The sequence below is a fragment of the Hetaerina americana genome, unplaced genomic scaffold (assembly GCF_022747635.1).
Source record: "Hetaerina americana unplaced genomic scaffold, ioHetAmer1.1.p SCAF_7, whole genome shotgun sequence".
Lineage (NCBI taxonomy): Eukaryota > Metazoa > Arthropoda > Insecta > Odonata > Calopterygidae > Hetaerina > Hetaerina americana.
Window position 1 is genome coordinate 19,231,086 of NW_027287316.1, and position 19,538 is coordinate 19,250,623.

The 19,538-nt window shown below is 39.0% G+C and overlaps 1 protein-coding gene across 1 annotated transcript in view; it reads right to left on the reverse strand.

The window, feature by feature from the left end:
* Positions 1-12,379, reverse strand: part of LOC139696560 (uncharacterized) — a 183,742-nt gene extending 171,363 nt beyond the window's left edge. Inside the window, exon 1 of the mRNA XM_071595364.1 lies at positions 12,087-12,379. Within this exon, the coding sequence (XP_071451465.1) occupies positions 12,087-12,282 (196 nt within the window). The 5' untranslated portion in view covers positions 12,283-12,379. The remainder of the gene's footprint in view (positions 1-12,086) is intronic.
* Positions 12,380-19,538: the final 7,159 nt, after the last annotated feature.

Here is a 19,538-nt window from a genome sequence, read left to right on the forward strand (position 1 = left end):
ATGCTTCAGTGTGAACATCATAGGTGATGTGAATCGTTAGACGGATCGAAAAAGTTTTAACGCGTCGATTTTCGATTAATGCAATGTCACTGATCAACACAGTATTACATACTGCATATCGCATTACATTACTGCGACTAAACAACGCGACGATTATTTTTACGTTCATCGATTCGAACTTTCCACACATTTCATTATGAACGTTATCGATAGGGGATTATAAAACGATATGTTGGCTTGAATTCTCGAAATATATATCCTCAATATACCTTTATATTATAATTATGTCGTGCGTCAATAACGGATGGAAATATCAAACGTGTAACACTTGCATCGTAATGCGATACACCACATTGATGAGCGATTTGGAATCGCAATCACGTGAGCATCGAGCTTTCAAGTCGATGAATAGAAATAACTCTCGAGACTCGGGAGAAAACTAGCTCAATTCCGATCAATTGTCCTCTCATTCGGCCGTAAATATTCTGATTGCACGCCACGCCCTTGCAGCTCCAGGCCACTTCCGTTATTAAATTCTACCTTTCTCTCCTTCCTTCTTTTTTATGAGTGCCCAAATCAAATTCTGATGCCGCTCTGCATCACGGATCACTTGAACAAGAGCCCTTCAATTTTTTCTGCACGGGACCGCTAAAACCGGAATCAGATCATGACTATTGTGTCTCGCGGTTTGGGGAATTGCACCGATGCTAGTATCATTAGTTACACTTAAAAAATTTTGCTGGGGTACGCACCAAAAGAGAAGACTTAAATACTCACTCCGAACATTGCATCTGTTATTCGTGGATTATTACGAAAAACGGAACGAAATGTCGAAATTGTTGTGAGAACTTGGAATGGGTTAAAACATCTTAAGCACCATCTATTAACTCTCTAGAATATTGAAAAAGAAGCCTGACAAGGATGCGACCTTCTCTCCAGTCCCATCTAACATATGCTGGGAGAGCCAATAAAAAAAAACACAAAGATAGAACATCAAAGGATTTTCCGTGAACGGAGAAGAAATTTACCTGCAGTGTGTAGCAGACGCTGTCGGCGTCTATTCCTATAATATCAGCAAGGATCCTTGAACGAATTGCTTCAAGGATGTTTAGTAGAACTCTTTCAATTCGAACTCCAGAGGGTATTAAAAACACGGAATTAGCAAAAATATGGCAAGAAAGCTGGACTGCCATGAACATGCATACATACGCAATACAGCGAGGGTGGGAGCAAACGTCACGTGACAAAAATTCTACTTCTGCTAAATCTCCATTCTAAATTTAAAATCTAAATTCCTTAATCTATCCTACTTGATTCTATTGCTGAGCACACAAAACCAGCAAAAACCAAATGGTGTCCAACATCTGCTTCCATCTGAATTCGCTATAATGATGAACGATCAATTACACTTCCATTGTCAGCGCAGTAGGGTCACCTAAGAGTGCTCGCGATAATTGTTTAGAATATCGTTGTGTGACTCATGAGCCATTCGTAAACACACGCGAATAATATATATATATATATATATATATATATATATATATATATATATATATATATATATATATATATACTAAACCAACCTTCGGCTTGATTACTGTGTTTATGGTTTTATATATATTTATATATAATATATATTTAACGAGAGCACAAAGGGGAAAGCTAATCAATGAGGATCCGCGCAAACAATATATTAAAAGCCGACGAAGAAGTAAAATTCGTACGTTACAAGGGGTGGTGGGAGGCCGAGGAGGAAACATTGCAGTTCCTTAGATGGGGGATAAAATAGGTTCATATTTGGCCCAATAAAACATCCAAGTCGTCACTGGACGCCCCCAACTACCAAAATTATTATTTATAATCCGAGAAATTGGTAATTAAGGCGTCCATTACCCAAGTCTTTTTTTTAATCCACTCGAACCAAAATACATTATGGTTTCGTGATTTCCTATTTGATTACTCTTGGGAAATTTGAATCATTAAATGTACCTTTGTTAAGATTGTTTCAAATGAGGATTTCGAAGAAAATAATGGAAATTACAATTACCATTTATTTCGAATGAACTAAATTTTGAAATAATTCAATTTCACTGTGCCATCAAAATCAGCAGGAAGAAAATTGAAATCCTAGCACGTGGAAGAAGCTGAGAGCATGCGTCGCGTCGCGCTGCGAGGAGAGAAATTAGAGCAGTTGGAATGAATGGTAGTAGCGTTGAGTAATGGAAGTAGCGTTACTTGATAGTGATGAAGAGCAACGGACGGAAGAGGGCAGAACAGTTTAACTTGGAAAGCGCTCACGGCGAACCCCTATCCCAAAGAAGCAGATAAGGCAACAATCATGAAAGCAACATGCACGTGAACACATTTCTGTGCAGTGTGCTATTCTTTAAACTGTAAGGAGTCCTCGGGCAAAGAATAGTAATTTTTCTTTAGCAATGGATTCGACGGAGTATCAAAAACAGTTCGACAGTGTGGTGAGCACTTGGGAAGTTACGTGCCGCTTGGAAAACGAACGAAATTAAGTTAAAGGGCCAAAACTTCACTAATGTCAGTTTTCCAAGGTCTTTAACGCGGGAGCATAACTAATCATTTATTTAAAAACACGGGGCTGTTCACCGCCCGAAATGTTTTGAACTGGTGTTATGAGCCCACTTTAAATTCATACGAATCCACGGCAGCAATTTGACGAGGGTCGACATGAAGACTGGTCTACCTTCGACCGGCGCTTCGGGATGAAAAGCTCCGCGGATTCTGGGAGTGCAAATCCCCCTAAAACGCAAACAAGTCTCCAAGCAGCTCCTTCTCCACATTTGCGAGATACTTCATACTGTCAGACCACTTAGCGCCTCCGAGGATTCGAGAAAACTTGAACAAACAAGAGGAAAATTCGAAGCCACAAATAACCGGGGGAAACAGGAAAAAAACCCCAAATCCAAGGGGAACCACTGAGACCTCAAACGTCCAACCACTTCTTCCCAACGATTGATTAAAATGAACAATTCACGCTTTGGGCACACATCGAACCTGCGGCCGAATAGGTACGAAATTATGGACTACCGTATCCCCAGGATCAAGCCAAGTAAGAATTTCATTGAACAAAATACCACATCATTACGCTTTTTATAGCATTTTTTCCACCGTTTTATTGTGTTAATGTTCAATGAAAGCTTTTTTATATACATGCACATATTAACGTGAATGTGAGCAAAGGATCATTAGCATGAGATGTTAAATTAGCAGCCAGAAAGGGAAAACTGCGATTTCATTGTGCGAGTATGACATAATTAGAGAAGTTTACTTGCCAGTACTTTGAATCGTTAGGCTTAATGTTTTGTTTTATTGTAATCCTTATATATCTGCACTTAACGACAGTAATATCGCCTTCACTTCCCATGTTTGGATCGCCGGTACCAAGAGTAAATGTGGGATCAGAAATATTCCCTCAGAGTCAGCGCCAAACTCGTATAAGTAGTCGTAGATTGAGTAATGTATTCGTTGTGGCGATGCATTCTTTGCGTCTTCATTGGTTCTATTCCTAGGTTTTCTAAAAAAAAGGTACAAATTTTCTATTCGTTCGTAAGATTGTTTGACTAACAAGGCGGCCTTCTTTTAAAAACTTTTCAATTAAGCCATAAATCTTTCTGTGCTGTTCTAAATCTTCAAAATAACCGTCGAAATCCTATCATCTTTCTTATTGCTTTCTATTTAAGAAACTGATAAATCAACAAAATTATGGCGTAATAACATCTGTTCACTTTTTCACATATACCCATCGTTTGCATGAATTCCAGAGCCTCGGGTTCAAATGTGTGAAACTCACGTATATTATATAAGAAAACGATGGCATATCTTCGTAGCTATTTACGTACTATCCTCCGATAGATTCCGACGAATTGGCAAAATAATCATTAGGTCTAGACCATCACCCGGCTCCTTAAGCTGGTCGTCGACAAAAGTAGTAGTGCCAAATAATGCGTGTAAAAAATGATTCAATATTTCAGAGTTCTCTCAGGAGATAATTTTGGTTTAGTGCTATAGATACAGCATTGCTTTGATCATGTTCAACTTACTATAACATTAGTAATTCAACATACCACCTCCGCGTTATGACTTCGACAACCCTGAAATGTAAGTAGAGCTCCTTATTATTAGCACACTACGTCATTCTCACGTGACGGCCGTGCCAGAAGAATAAATATTTAATCGAATCAAATTCAAAGCCAAATCGATTAATGGTCAAATGCGTTATTAAATGACCAAGGAAACTCAGCCAGCGTGACGATTTTAATGAATAAGGCGTAGCTTCCAATATAAGAGGAAAAACAAACTCGCGTTCCAATTTAATACCTGATATAATATATCGGCTAAGGGTAATACAAAAAAATTGACCGTGAAACAAAACTTCGCGAGAATGAATTCAATGGAAAAACTCGAACGCGAGAGAAGCCGAAGGGGTACTCAGAATTACAATTGATAACCTCAACACGAAAACCGCTCGCGGCGATATCTGCCAAGGCGAACGGAAAGTATGTATGTATTGAGGAAAGGTGACATTGACTCGTTCTCTTAGTTGCGTGGTGGTTACTCTCCGGCGGGTAAGAGGCGAAAGCCGGGATTTATTATAGCGCAGCGTTGTATGCTCCACAACAGAAGTGAGAGAGGGGAGAAAAAAAACGTCTATTGTGGTCACGCCCAAAAGCTTTCTCGGTGAACCTTAAAGGAGGGAGAGGGGGCTATGCCAGCGCCAATATCAATGGTGAATTTCAACAGCGTAAAAAATATCACGCCCAAGCTTTTTATCTACCGGCAAAGCTGATTGGAGTGGCATTATTAAGATTCTCCGCTCATCGGCTCATAGTCCTGCCGAGCCGTTTCTCCACACACTCGGAACAAAAATGCTTCAAAACATTATTTTCCCTACGTAGTTCGTGTTCCCTCAAATAATAAGAAAGCCCCCTTACTACCCCAGCGGGCAACTCACCCATTCTATATCTCCCATTCTTAACTTATGATTACCTTGATATAGTGTGCCCTCCACATTAGGAAATGCTCAAATACCACTTTGAAGACGTGTAATGATGAGTTGCAGGAGCAAATATGTCGGGAATAAATTTTTACGATGAAGTGCTAATCTGAACGTCCAAAAGGATGGCGCACAAAGATCTCCAAGGCCGCAGGATTTGATTTGATGGGATAGAATCCTCGATTGGCCGGAATGAATTTGTTGATGAAAATATTTGCTAGCTGCGGACGACACGACGCAGTTTAGAAGAGTTATTCCGAATGACCATTCCTTAAATGACAGCCTTTATTATCGAAAATTATATTAATTAAAATAAAATACCGTTATTAAATATTCAATACCGATAAAAAATATTAAAAATTAAATACCGTTCAATCTCGACACTAAAGTAGAATAACAAAAGAATTGTTAAAGCTCTTACGAAAAAGTCGTCAGAATTTGAAGTGACGCTTTCAATGGAAATGACATTTAATACTTGCATAAAAGATTATTTAAGCATTCGCGTTTACTTATGTGTGTATATATATTCACGGTAATCTACCATTTAGGGTAGGTTTCCGATGGACACAACTATCAAATAAATATCTTCTAACAAAACACAATCCAACATTCTACTCTACAACAGTCCCTCTATATCTCTGTGTACTTCCTTCCTCCCTTCACCCCACCCAACATCCCTATTATACTCCTGCCCTCTCCTCTTTTCCCCAACATTCTCCCCTCTATCACAGTCTTCAACATCCCACTGCCGATCAAACTCTGGTCACACTGACCTGAAGAAGGCCTGAGAGAAGGCCGAAAGCTTTAACATTCTGTAATGTCAGTGTCCTTTTACGTGTTCTCTATGTATATTTTTGTGGCCAATTGTGCATCCAAATGTTATATATATATATATATATATATATATATATATATATATATATATATATATATATATATATATATATAACATTTGGATATATTTACATATATATATATACACACACACACACGATATACACCGTATATCAGTCAAGCTGAAAACACAAAATGATTCCTCCTTCATTAAAATATTTACCTCCCCGTTTGTAGAAAGCCTTTTCACACTTTAAAATATCTAATCTCATCTTACCCATTGAAGAGTGTATGGAGCCTCCCAAAAATGTTTAAAAGACCATTTAAACAACAAGTACGCGTATTTTTCTTCACACTCAAGACAACATTTCATCGAAGGCAACATTTATTCAACTCTTCGCCATTCCTTTGAAGTTTTAATTCAATCAAGACTCAATTCAAGATTCGCGCGGCAAGCTATCATTAACACAGCTAATAACTTTAATTATGATTTGTCCGGAGGTTGAGAAGTAAATTCATTGTTCTCTTGTTAATTGCATTAGCCTAATTTCAGCGTAAATTATGACCCCATATCATGCATGCATGGGAGCTTTTAAGCCTGAATTTTGCAAGTTCGCTTTAGGACGGTCACAGTAAAAATCAAAGAATCATACACGTGGAATCCTGGGCCTCATTCTCGTTCAGTTAACTAAATCACCTACAGTGATAAAGCTATAAATAAGGCTGCAATATTGGCACGAAAATATTTGATATGAGGCTATACTGATAGAGAGACAGTTGGTAATTGCTGTTATGTGCCAAATATAATATGCGTAACGATGTCCCTATCATTAATCAGGTTGAACATGATAAGTGTTTTACTCAGAGTCAAGGTCATCACTTTGGAAATACGAAATAATGCTTCCAGGATTAGTTAAGCATGAGAGAACTGGCCAAATCGGCCATTTGGGTGGACTGTACAAGATAGAGAGACAAATTAGACACATGCAATTCTATGAAAAATTTGAAAGATCTTCTCGCTCAATATATAAGGATTGAAATTGCGCCCATGATATGGCATTTTAGCGGATCAAGACAAAACCATGAGATGCGATATTAGCCAAACTCTTTTTGCTCTGAACGGATGTATAGAAAGGTCCGTAATAGAAGCCACATACTTGAGCAGATACGCCAAGAAAAAGATAAGTCTAACAAATAATAAAGCGTTTTATGGTTTAGAAATTCGAAGAAAGGAGACTTTAGAGATTTCAACATAAAGAAGGGTGTATACCTTTACATGTATAGAGAAAAACCAAGAAAGAAGTTGAAAATAAATCGAAAGAGGAAAGAAGATGGTGACATGAGCCCAACGAAAGCAGAAAACGTGAACGGAGCAATTGTTGAGAATTCGTCGAAGGCTGTGAAATATCGCAATACGTTCAGTAATCGGGGGAGGAGGGAGTAAGTAGGCATAGGACGCCCCGACAAGAAGTTGAGACTACGAGGAAATAGAAAAGTAAATAGAATTGGGGAAATGTTTTAATAATGTTTACAAAACAAATTAATAAGAAAACAATCAGTTCTTAGTAGGAGCGCAAAACCTAAACACACAAGGTGAGCAACATCGAATGGCAATGCTAATGGAAAACTAAATATTCTAAAATAAAATAAATAATGTACCTCAGTACGAAGTACATTATTTATTTGGTACGCAGTTGGTGACATATTAGAATTTAGGAAGTCTCTGAAAACTTCCATGCATCTTCTTGGGATTCCAAAGAAAATTTCTAATGTGTAATTGCATTTCGACACACACTTTTCTTTCTTCGCATTCCCCATCCCCTTTCATTCCTTTCCGCAGCGCGGATTCTTTCACTGACACTTCCCTGTTTAATCTGAATCCTCCCGTATACCACAGAATTCCAACATTCCACCAACTCATGTTTCCTCAATTCACTACTTTCCTTCAATTCACATATTTTTCTGCGAGCGTATAAAATTGAAATATGACATTAGGATTAGCCTCGACGAAACATATTTCCCTACGGGAGGCGTTTATCATGAAAACAGGCCCTAAGAAGAAAAATTAAAACACAAAATGTACACTACCCGACGACGAAAAGATTTTTAACGCGCTTAGCAACTCCCTCTGTCCTTGCATTCATGGGACATAAGGTCCGTTTATTCAACAATGAAAACACTGGCAGACGCAGGAAATAATAGAGGAGACCGGAAGTTAACGGTGATGTGGCAGGCGAACGAGAGAGAAAGGTCTGCGGGAAGGATATGGTCGGCAAGTAACGAAAAGATAGCATGTGATTTGCATTGCATGCGTTTCTTTTAATACCTGCTCTAATGCATTGTTGCATAGAAGAACTCAACATGTAAGGAAAAAATATTAATGGACTATCTTTAGTTCCATTATCCTTACGAGATACATCCTTGTGAGGATTCAACCCAGATATTAGCACGCAAACACCAAGGAAAATACGCGCGCCATAATGTCACTCTTTTCTCATCAAAACGATATTAGATATATTTGAAGGTTTGTATCTAATTTAAATTCAATTTAGCATGTGAAAAAATAGCATTACCTGGAAATTTCTAGCAGAAGTAAATATGTAGCGAACATGTATTATATTTAACTTAAATATTTCATAAATATTAAGCGGAAAATATGTGAAGAACATGAAATGCAAAACACTTTTATTTAATATTCATAAGGAATGTCTAAATATTTTTCATTATGCTGCAGTAATAAATTACTGAATCTTTGGCTTCAAAAAGCTGGATTATCTAGTTTCATAACGTCTGGCAGGTTTGACTAATTCAAACTCACAGCCCATGTTAATGCTCATGGAAACATAAGCTCCCAATCACAAATTATGTATAATCAAAGGCTGTATTGTCTATTTCTGTACCGTCATCGTTAAGTTTGTCAACTTATGCACTCATGGTTTGGAATATTCCATTTTTAATTTCTAGGCACGTATGTATATTCATTCGAATTATAATGCCCATGCATTGCTGTGCATTTTCCCATTACATAAGGTATGGCAGCTCAAGACATCCGACATGATAAAGTGGATCTTCAGCACCACACAGTATAGAGCTGGATAACATAATCAAGACAAAATATGTTTTTTTTGCTTTTAGGAGAAAAAGGTTTATCGGACCTATTGAACTAGTTGAAACGGGATCATCATCAAGTATGAGGGGAACAAACTCTTTTCCTAGTTTATTTCCACTAAGCTTGAGATAACATAGCGTAATCCAATTTGGTAGAATTGGAACCTTAATGACCTCGTCAGCGCCTATGTAATGATTTGAATGAGGAAGGTACGCTTGGCTTCAACAACATTCTCCGTTAGTTGGGTAGCCCTTACACTTATTTTTTACAGTCTTTTTTATACTCAATTGAACCATTATTAAGTTCACACTAAATGTAACAATCAACACAATTTCTTATGAGGAAACTTGGTAAGTGACGTCTCTCAGAATTCATTTAACTCATCGAAGGCTTTCTCTTCGTGAAAATTACTTCAATTTTTATGACGATTCCCTCTCATGCATCTCTCTCCTTTGATCGTTGTACTTTTCTACATCCTATAAGCCATCCGATATCCACACTTTGCACTTTCCCCTCCTGTTCTCCCTCCCTTCTATTTCTCGTCTCTCGCCACCTTAATGGAGACTATACCCCTTAGATTACATTCCATCCAGTTCGATTTTCAATTCGAATAACCCATGTCCTATTCAGTTCCCACTTTAGTCGGAACACTACTTAAGGTATCTGTAAAAAAATAGAACATGTTTTTCTCCTTTTCCACTTCTCAAACTCGTATTACGTCCCACTTCATACTACCGGATCAATATTCAGACTGAATAAACTGTAAAGGAAATTTTGAAATATCGCTATCCGTTTGAAAGTGTTTCGAGTGGCACTTCCTCCATTTACTGTAGTTTATAATCTTGTATTACGTAAATCTGAACGAGAAAATGGAATTAAGCTAGAGAATGATTCACCGAGGGATGAGGAAGAGAGGTGAATTTCTTCTTAGTCATTTTCTTCGCGGTCCAGGTAACTTCCTCCATTCGCATCGGGTAATTTAGTGCGCACAAAAAAATATTCGCATCCTACAAGGAAGAAATCAGATTTAATCCTTCCTAATCAGGCGTACGTTTCTTGAGTTGCCATGCAATACTCCGTAACCCAACTGTGTACCCCATGTCCAGTAGTGGAACTCAATAGATTGCTGGAAGTGGTATCAAGTTTTCATGCACCGAACATTGTACTTGTAATGGAATTCTTTTTATTAAGCCTCAAAACAAAAATAAAATCTCGAGGACTCCAACATTATTTATTTTTAACGCTTATTAAAAACCATTTGAAAAAGAATTTGGTGTGGGACAATGAACTTTGGTCATATTATTTCGAAATAATGGTGTAAGATTATGCCTGCTCTTGTCACAAAGACAATCAAAACAATAATCCGTTGGTCATTTCCTTCTTCACAGAGCATATTGTAATCAATATTAAGGTCATAACTCAAGTGATGCAATGTGCAAACGGACGTTTAATTTTTGTGCCGAAGTCGTGATTTACTAATATGTATCTCGCCGAGCAAACTTTTTTCCCGGAGGAGCTAAATCTACTGAATGAGTGGATGGGGTAAGCGTAAGGAAGTCCAAGTTCGCGCTTTGTTTGCATTCTTTAAAATATCGCATGAAAATTATTATCCTATATATTCTTCCTAAAGTAAATTTGATGCCTCTAATCCATCACTATATAGGAGTATTAACCTACGGCGGAAGGGACATTTTGGGCCCATGTACAGGGATTTCAGTCGCGTCACAATGATATTTCAAAAAATATCATGCACATTAATATAAAAAACACTATTGGTGAAGGAAGCAAATAGCGAGCACTATATCGTATGTTCTAGGCCAACTCATGAAAGAATATGGATCGTAGTAAAACAAGTATCGAGTTCTACCCCGACGTACTTAATAAACAGAATCGGAAAATAATTTTGATCAGAAACTCAAAGGTTTGCTCGCATGATAAAAGCAACGGGGTATACGTAGGTACAAGCATCTCGCACGGACTGAGTTTTAACGCACCAAGCGTTTGCTGAGACCATAAACGAAGCCAAAGTTCGCCAACTCTCCGACCATACGAGACACATAATGGCTATGCAGATATTTCAATCAAAGATTCATGGCTTGCTGCAAATCAAATTTCCTTCGTTGTCTTAGCGCATATGCAGGTATATTAAACAAAGAGAGGCACTCGCATGAACGAAAGAACCTGTTAGCGCCATACAAAAGAGTAATGTGACACAGAATTATTAAGTTTTCTCTCCTCCCCTCATTTCCACTCCGATATTCTACCACAACATTACCTACGCATGTCAACTGTCAACATCAGGTGAATATAAGCCGTTTGGTCGTATATCGCATTAACTACTGCCTTGGGCGTGACTCCGATAAATAAGCTAGTGTGGATCTTAACACAGTATAATGCTTTAAATGTACAAAGCGCTCTATCCAAATAGCTTCAGTTATTATCATGTCAACTACGAACAATGCGGTACTATGAGTGTATTTCACACAACTTAACGAATGAATCTTTTTTTTCATGATCGGCAGAGGTAGATTGAGAACATTATCATACAGGAAATACTTATCAACTACCGTACTTCAATACGGCTTCTTCGTTGAAAGAAGTTTTTTATTACACCCCAAAGCGCTAAAACAATCACCACTGTTGCAGTTGAAAAAATAATTAAACAACCCTGCTATTTAATATAATTCAATTGTTAGAAATATAAGTCGGTAAACCTGGTGCCATATTGATTTCAAGTTGGGGGCCTAGGGTATAAAGATATATTTGTTTAGTAATTGCATTATAATTGTAAATAATTAGGAATTTTGTTTACTACATTAACTTAAATACCACATATATGACCTCAGTTCGTTGAAATACATTCGCAGGACTAATTAAAATGAATTCGCGAGAGTTTATCTTCCCCCCGATAATAGTGTCGTTTTTGTCTTGGCTAAGTTGGCACACCTTGTCTAAGTTCGAATCCTGTCCAAACTTGAAGTGTGGCCAACTATTTATGTGTGAAAGGTACCGTCCAGGATGAACTCAGACGCTAAGGTACCCAAAAATAAAACAAAAATACCTTTTACGGAGAAAGGCTCTTTTCAAAAGGGGTTTTATTCAATGGCCAAATTGACTCACCATTGACCGCGGCCGCTACCTCAGGCGTCGCCAGGGCCGACTCCCTCCCTGGGGTTCCGTCAGGGGCGGCGGCATCGTTGCCCAGGCACGTCCCGGCGAGGAGGAAGAGGCAGAAGAGGAAGAAGGGTGGCAAGGCGGGGAGGCGGAGGGCGAGGAGGAAAGGCGCGGCGGGGAAAGGGCCCGGGGGTGGCGGCATCTCACCGCGCCACGCGACGGGAATCCAAATGCGCCGATTCCGTGGAAGGCAACGCCCTCCACTGTTGCACCTCCCGCCCACCGACGGCCAGCTACATCCGATGCGTCAACGCCGAAAAAGCACGTCGCCCGAAAGGGACGCTCGTTCCACCCTCCCTCCCTCTCTCTCTCTCTCTCTTCCTCAGCACACACACACACAACCACACGCAAAGCGACCGCTGCGGACTTTTTATCGTCGCCCGTGAACACCTCTCCCCAATGCGACCGCCACCAACACCACTGGTAACTATTTCCGCCGATCTGGGGAGTGGCACACCCCGGTTTATATCCACCACCCTTGTTTGTGTTTTCACTTCCAAAACCCACCGACGGATGTTTGTCCATCCGATGGGTGCGGTCCTGAAAGGATTCCGGGAGGCACTCGTCCAGCCACGGATGACACTCGTGAAAGGGTTCTTCGCAACTACCTTTTACCCGAAAGGGATGGCTGAACTTAAAACACAGAGAAATGTTACTCTCATCCTAGGCCAAAGGAAGTACACTCTCTCTCACACACACACACGGCCACTTGGCTATAGAAGACACAGAGAATGGCCTGGTTAGCCCATGGCAGCTCCCTGTAATGAGTGTTTCCAGAAGAAAAGGTCAGTGTAATTTAATTAAAGACGATGCCCACACAAATTTTTAATTATCCTCTCGAGTAGCCCATCAAATGGCAACAGTTATTCCCTCATAACGCAACCACATTTGGCGAAAAATCATTACACTTGACTTTGTGACTGAGGGCACCTGTTTCCCAAAGTTGGTCACTATTATTCAATCCATGCAACACCGGGATCCCCGGAAAATCCGATGGCTGGCACTGCACTTGTTCGACAGTCCCTAGGCCGATATCCAAAAAGGATACCAAGCCGTTGCACACGCAAATAAAAATACTGCTTGGCTGAACCTTCGGGCGTTGAAATCACCATTGATTTTTCGCAAATTCAATATGTCAAGTCAACACTAACTCATTTTACTGATTATCCGTCCTCTGAAATCACCCGTAAAATAGTCGTGTCTTATGAACGAAATGGTATACGGCTCAACTTGACCTGAATTGGCACTAAAGTCCCAAGCAGAGCCGTCGAGAAATAACGTCTAGCAGTCCGCTCGCTCGCCCTATTCTCTTGGGGCCGGAGATCAGCGAGATCGGCTCGACGGAAACAGAGAGTCACCCGCAACGGTTACACCAAGTTCCCACCTTCTCCTGTACTGCCGGGAACGGACTGCCTGCCTCGCGGCTCTCCCTACGCCTCTCACTCCCCGCCACATCGCTACCCACTCACCCACTCCACTCCCGCGGAGAGCCCCGTGCATCGGCAGCCCCTCCGCCCCCTCTCCTCCTCCGTGCCTTTCTCCTCCTCCGCGCCCCTCACCCCCCACATACTCTTCAGGCCGCGCGAACAGTCCGAGGTGTGCAGAGCAGGACGTCTTCTCCCCTCCTGCTAATCACTATCGCCCGAGAACCCTTTCGAAACCGATGGGTGGTTTGAACCAAGAGTAAGGATTTGCTCACGGGGATCAGGTCAAATCGCAGGAAAAGCTCATCAGACAAGAAAAGATCAGATAATGACAGTCATACTCATTGATATTCTTCGAACTAGACATTACGCTCTTTAGCTCCGATACCACAGTAGTGGACTAAATTAATCGGGTATAATGGTTTTTGTATGAATGTATACCATGTTTTGTTTGTGGACTATAAATTTGTGGCTTTTTCATACGGTTCTTTTCTTATTTACGGGTGGTACCCTAACACCCCCCGCCACACACTCTTGCGACGGCTTGCAGGGTATTGAGAAGATGTAGATGTAACCACTGTGTTGGCATGAGAATCTGAATTCAATAACCTTTTTCCTTATAACTGTCATTCTAAACAGAAATAACAATGCAATAAAGATTTTATTTTGTTGCTAAATATGATAACATTTCTCCCTTAAAATCATCATTTGAAACAGAAGCACTAATGAAATAAAGATTCTATTTTGTTGTAGTATTCGATGAATGTATTTGGTTTCTAAATTTACAAAATCTTGGAGAAAAAGCAACAATCCGCGAGTTTTGTAGAGTTTAACTTCTCAATCAGTGCTTTTCACAGGTTTCCCATTCCTCCTCTTCTTGTGTGATTTTTTTCTGCCGTGGGGTTTTCATATATCTTTATTTTCTCCGAAAGATGTAATGTTTTAATTTGTATCGTGTCTGGATTAATATTTCAATCATGGCAGTGCAACAATGTCAGTGTTAAAATCATTCTTCTTGACCGGAATCCCGGTTAAGGTGAATAATTTTTACACCCTGAAATTGCCGCATTGTAATTCGCATTTGCGTATTGCGTCGAAAGGTACTGTCGCGGCATCTCCTACATTTTCTTTGAATTTTAATCATATTTTTTCTGCTGCCTCCTTAATGAATAGATACATTTTGTCTTTTTCCTATCCCTTCTCCGTACATAAATTACTGAAACGACGGACGAAATTTTGTAATTCATTTCATGCTCGTATGTACGTATTTAAATTTTGTGATTTTTAAGCTCGTGATTCACAGATTTTCATGGTGACGATGGGTTGACAGGTAGGAGATACTCATAATATTAATCGGAAAATAAATACATTACTCAATAATCTATCTCTGAAATTTGTTCAGCCAATTTACGGTGAATAATCGAATAGAAAAATGAATCGTGGTTGACTAATAGTCCTTTAGCCAAGTCTTACAGTTGTACCCTATTTAGACGCAGCTTCATACATATTCAACGAGACACGGAAAAGTAGGAATTAAAATAGGCGAGTTTTGAGAAAATATATTTATATATTTTCCTAAAAAACGTAAACTATGCAACTGCAGTTTTTAAAAGCCTTGAGTGCAAAAAATGTAAAAGATTCGATCCTTTGCTCAAATTTACTACACGGTAACGTACAAATTCATTGAATCGTTGCATTTTTAGTGATGAACCTTCTACTGATTCACGTACCTACCAATTATAAGTGTGCTAGCATATTGGTATTTTACCATACATCCGTATATTATTAAATCAAATAATCAACATAATAACGTTTAAATTTCAGGAATTTCATTTTACACAAAAGATGGAAAACACTTAACTTATAAGGTGTGCAATTAATTTCATGATTTTACAAGGGAAAAACTAGTTTTTAAAGTTATTACCACTCTCCAAATCCAACGATTGCCTGATCTGATAGTGCTCTCACTTCCCTAACATAAATCTACACTATACCTTGCAAGTTGCTGCAAGGGCATGTGGCGGGGGGGTGTTAGGTCACCAGCCAAGTATGCACAACCCCAGTCATGACACCTCTACACAAATATCAGTTCGATCATACACTGAAATAAGGTACTTACATGCAATACTCATAATATTCAACAGGATACGTACATTTGAATCAAGCGAGAGGAGTTTTAAAAAGATGGGTCCACAAAAAAAACATGCCGGATGTCGATAAAATATATACAATACCAATGCTAATTATCTCCTTCGCGTCTGCTGTCATATCCATTTTGATCTATAATGATACAAGGGAAAAACGACATTTTACATCCCTCCATTCTACTACCTATCTCACCGATTTTACACTCATGATCGGACTACACGAAGCGTAGTTTTTCGGGGCCTTTAATATGTCTTTAAAAATCCTCGGATAAGTAATCTGCTTCAAAAATACACAGTAAATTTTACCTGCATTTAAACCTACGATCAACTCATAGCTCCCATCCTAATTCTTCCAATAGTGTCGCGACACTTCTACCCTGTTCATAACAACTTTTCATAAACCTAGCTGCTCTACGGGGTACTCAATTTAGTTCCAAAACGAAGCCTACCTCGTGAGAATGCCATGCACCCGCAGCACACTATTGGCGGGGCATAACTAACGTAATATAACATAACATTGAATGCGTAGCAGTGTGCGCATCCGAAGCTGATTCATTAGGTATAAATCATGTATCAGGTTCAATAATGACTCAATCACAATAACGTCTAGTTGTATATGTATTTCTTTCCATTGAATCCTGTATTTACTATCACAATTGAGAGACACAAGAAATCAAGCATTCGCGTTTCTTCCATGGAGCAAAATCTTCGATAATTTTTTACTTTTTTGTGAATAATTCGTTTTTCACGTGACATTTTAAGTTTGTACTCATTAAAATTTGCAAGGCCCGTGAATGCTGAATAATTTTTGCTTAAAATAATTCACTGTGAGGACATTATTCTTATGTATTGCTACCCTATGCAGGAATGCCTTCGTGACGGAGGATTGTTAGGAGCAAAGGAACTTCCACTCACCCATTCATAATTTTTAAGTTCCACCGCTTCTGGATATCAAGACGGGAAAAATGGCTGTGGACGTCGAAAGCCTTGTTTCGGGCATATACGTAAACTTCGCACAAAAGGGGAAAATGTGAAAATTTTCGAAGAAAACTGCAAAGATTATTGTAGGTCAAGGCGATGAGAGAACTTCTTGTATTTTCCCGGCCCTTTGCGTAAGGAACGGATGGACGATCGTCCGGCCGAGTTGGTGGCCCCCTTAGCGACGGCATTCGAACGCAAGCGAGAAAATGATACCTCAGCGCCACTCCTCGGTCGGCACTGGAGTTATGAATATGAGTCCCAATGTGATTCCTACGTATTGTGCGCTTCGCTGTGTCCTCAGAATTTCTGTGACAATCCTATTGATATCCGTTTCGAAAGCCATGCTTGCTTTCAAAAATCCCTTTGCATAGCATACATTCATGGAAATGGTTAAACGTTTAATAAGAATGCGACAAAGACATCAACAAAACATTTGATTAGAAGCGAGGGGTCGGAAAATTGATCGTTGAGGCAAGAGGATAGAAAGACAAGCGTACATTTGAGGCTCTTGAGATGTTGGTTTGGAGATGGAAATAGTAAAATGCACGGAAAGGAAAACAAACGAAGAACTAGGCATGACAAGAGAGGAGAGAAGATTGATATTGGGGTAAATTCAAAGGAGTCAAGAAAAGTGTATGCTCAGCGTTTTGATTTGCGATGGTGTGTTGGAAAATATGGTAGAAGAGAGAGCGTTAAGCAAGCGAGGTGGGAGGAAGAAAATAATAGGCGTGTTTTATGAAATGATATTGAGTGGAACAAAAAGATGTTTTATTATTATTCGGAGTATCAGGTTGTCTAAAGAGCCGAGGCTAGAAGGTAGCATGCGTCCATTCCAACACCTACCTTATATGGTAAACTGTTTCATTATATAAATATAAACAACCTCACTTATCAACCCGAAAGTCAGTTTGATAGGTGAGGGTAGAGTTCACCCAATACTTATCCCGACAGTGTATAAAATTCTCACATCAAGGTAGGGTGGCCAGTACCTTTCCCTGTGCCAGCTATGGTTTTCCAGAAAGATCTGGTACTCGAAAAATCACACAGTTTGGGTGAAGCTGAGGTTGCCTGGGAATCGAACCCGGGCCCTCCTGTCGATAATTAACGCTTTACCCAATTGGCTACTACGTGCTCCATACATATATAGATACATACACACACATATATACATATATACTGTATATACTTAGGTAATCACTTCATCTACCACAAGTTACTCTCAGCGTTACGACGTCACTCAAGTTATATCTATCGCACCCCCAAAAATCTCAGTCCTCAACTTGCTATTAGTTTGCATTAAACAGGATATCTTTCAAATCCTAAATGATTTTACCGGATATTATATAATATGAGACCAGACAGAAGAGTCATTATTACGAAGGAAATAAATTCAAAGAAAATGGAAAATAATATTTGGGAACTTTCCGGTGATGATATGATGACCTGGCCACTACTAGTAAGCCAATCAGTATCTTCATAGAAAGAGGAAGGCTCAGAATACCCACTAGAAAGCCAGATAATAAAAGCTCTACGGAAATTGAAAAAGATCATTGCCGTGAGATCAGATAAGGATTTAGAATGAATTAGAAGGGAAATGATATTTTGGAAATATAGTATATGTAGTAGCGTTTATTAGCTGGAAATCAGAATTCGTTTGCTCAATTTTAATCCCGATTCCGAAAAAGAGTAGTGTGGCAGCATGAGACGAATATTTAGGGAAAATTTCATTTCGTAAACAGAAAAAGTTGATCGATCGATCAAAGAACCGAATCGCTCAAATGATATTGACAAAAAGAGAACATGGCTCCTTGGAAGAAGATGAGTTTTAGTTGAAAAAGAGAAGGAAGAAGCACCAAAAAGAGCATTTAAAATTGGCATATAGAATGCATGGATGAGGATATATTGATTTCTTCCAACTAGAGCTCGTAGACTAAATTGATGAAAATATTGCAAATTGTTGAATATTTGAAGTTAAACGAAGATATTTACGTTGTTTTCAAAATATAGGCATGATACAGACTCAAACAGTAAGAATAACTTATGAAGCACTGGAGTCCGAACTGATAACGTAAGTGGTGAGACAAGATTATCTATTATCGTATCTTTATCCATTCGCCGACTGTATGATAAGAAAGACACGTGAAAAGCTTTTGGTAGGTGAAAAGTAAGTTCTATTTGCTAATGAAGAATCTCCATTAGCCAATTATCCAAGGGTTTTAATCGCTGTTCAGCGATGGAATGAAGTCAAATCATGTTAAGACGACAGTTATGAAATTGTGTTGAATTAGTAATTATAAGTGGAGTTTCTAGAGGAATACCATGCATTTGAGTAGGTAGAACGACTCACGTTGGAAAGAAAATGAGCAGGGTAACAGGTATATTAATCTTGTTTATAAAGTTGGTATTATTATTTATAGTAAACTGTTACAAAACCACACAAGTAAAATGCCACGACCCGGGTTTGAATGCTTTAGTATCTAGTATAGCAGACCTAATAATGGTGCTAAAGCATACGGTCGTGAACTATTTATATGGGTTTTTATAAAAGTTTGCAATAAACAATAATTTGTGAGATTTATACGTGTACATAATTCAATTAAATTTCTTTCTTCAAAGGATGTATGAATGCTGGATGCTTTCAAGGATGGAAGTGCCCTCGGCGAATATAAGTAAAAGGCTATAAATAAAAGGATTTAAAGCTTTAATATGGAGGGAAGTATTACTCCGAAAGCTCATATTAACTCGACCTCATCATTACAACCACGAATGATAACAAAAAGGTTATGGTAATTTTTTCGAATTTCATATTACGACAGAACTCAATATTTCGGTGCCAGTTCTTCAAA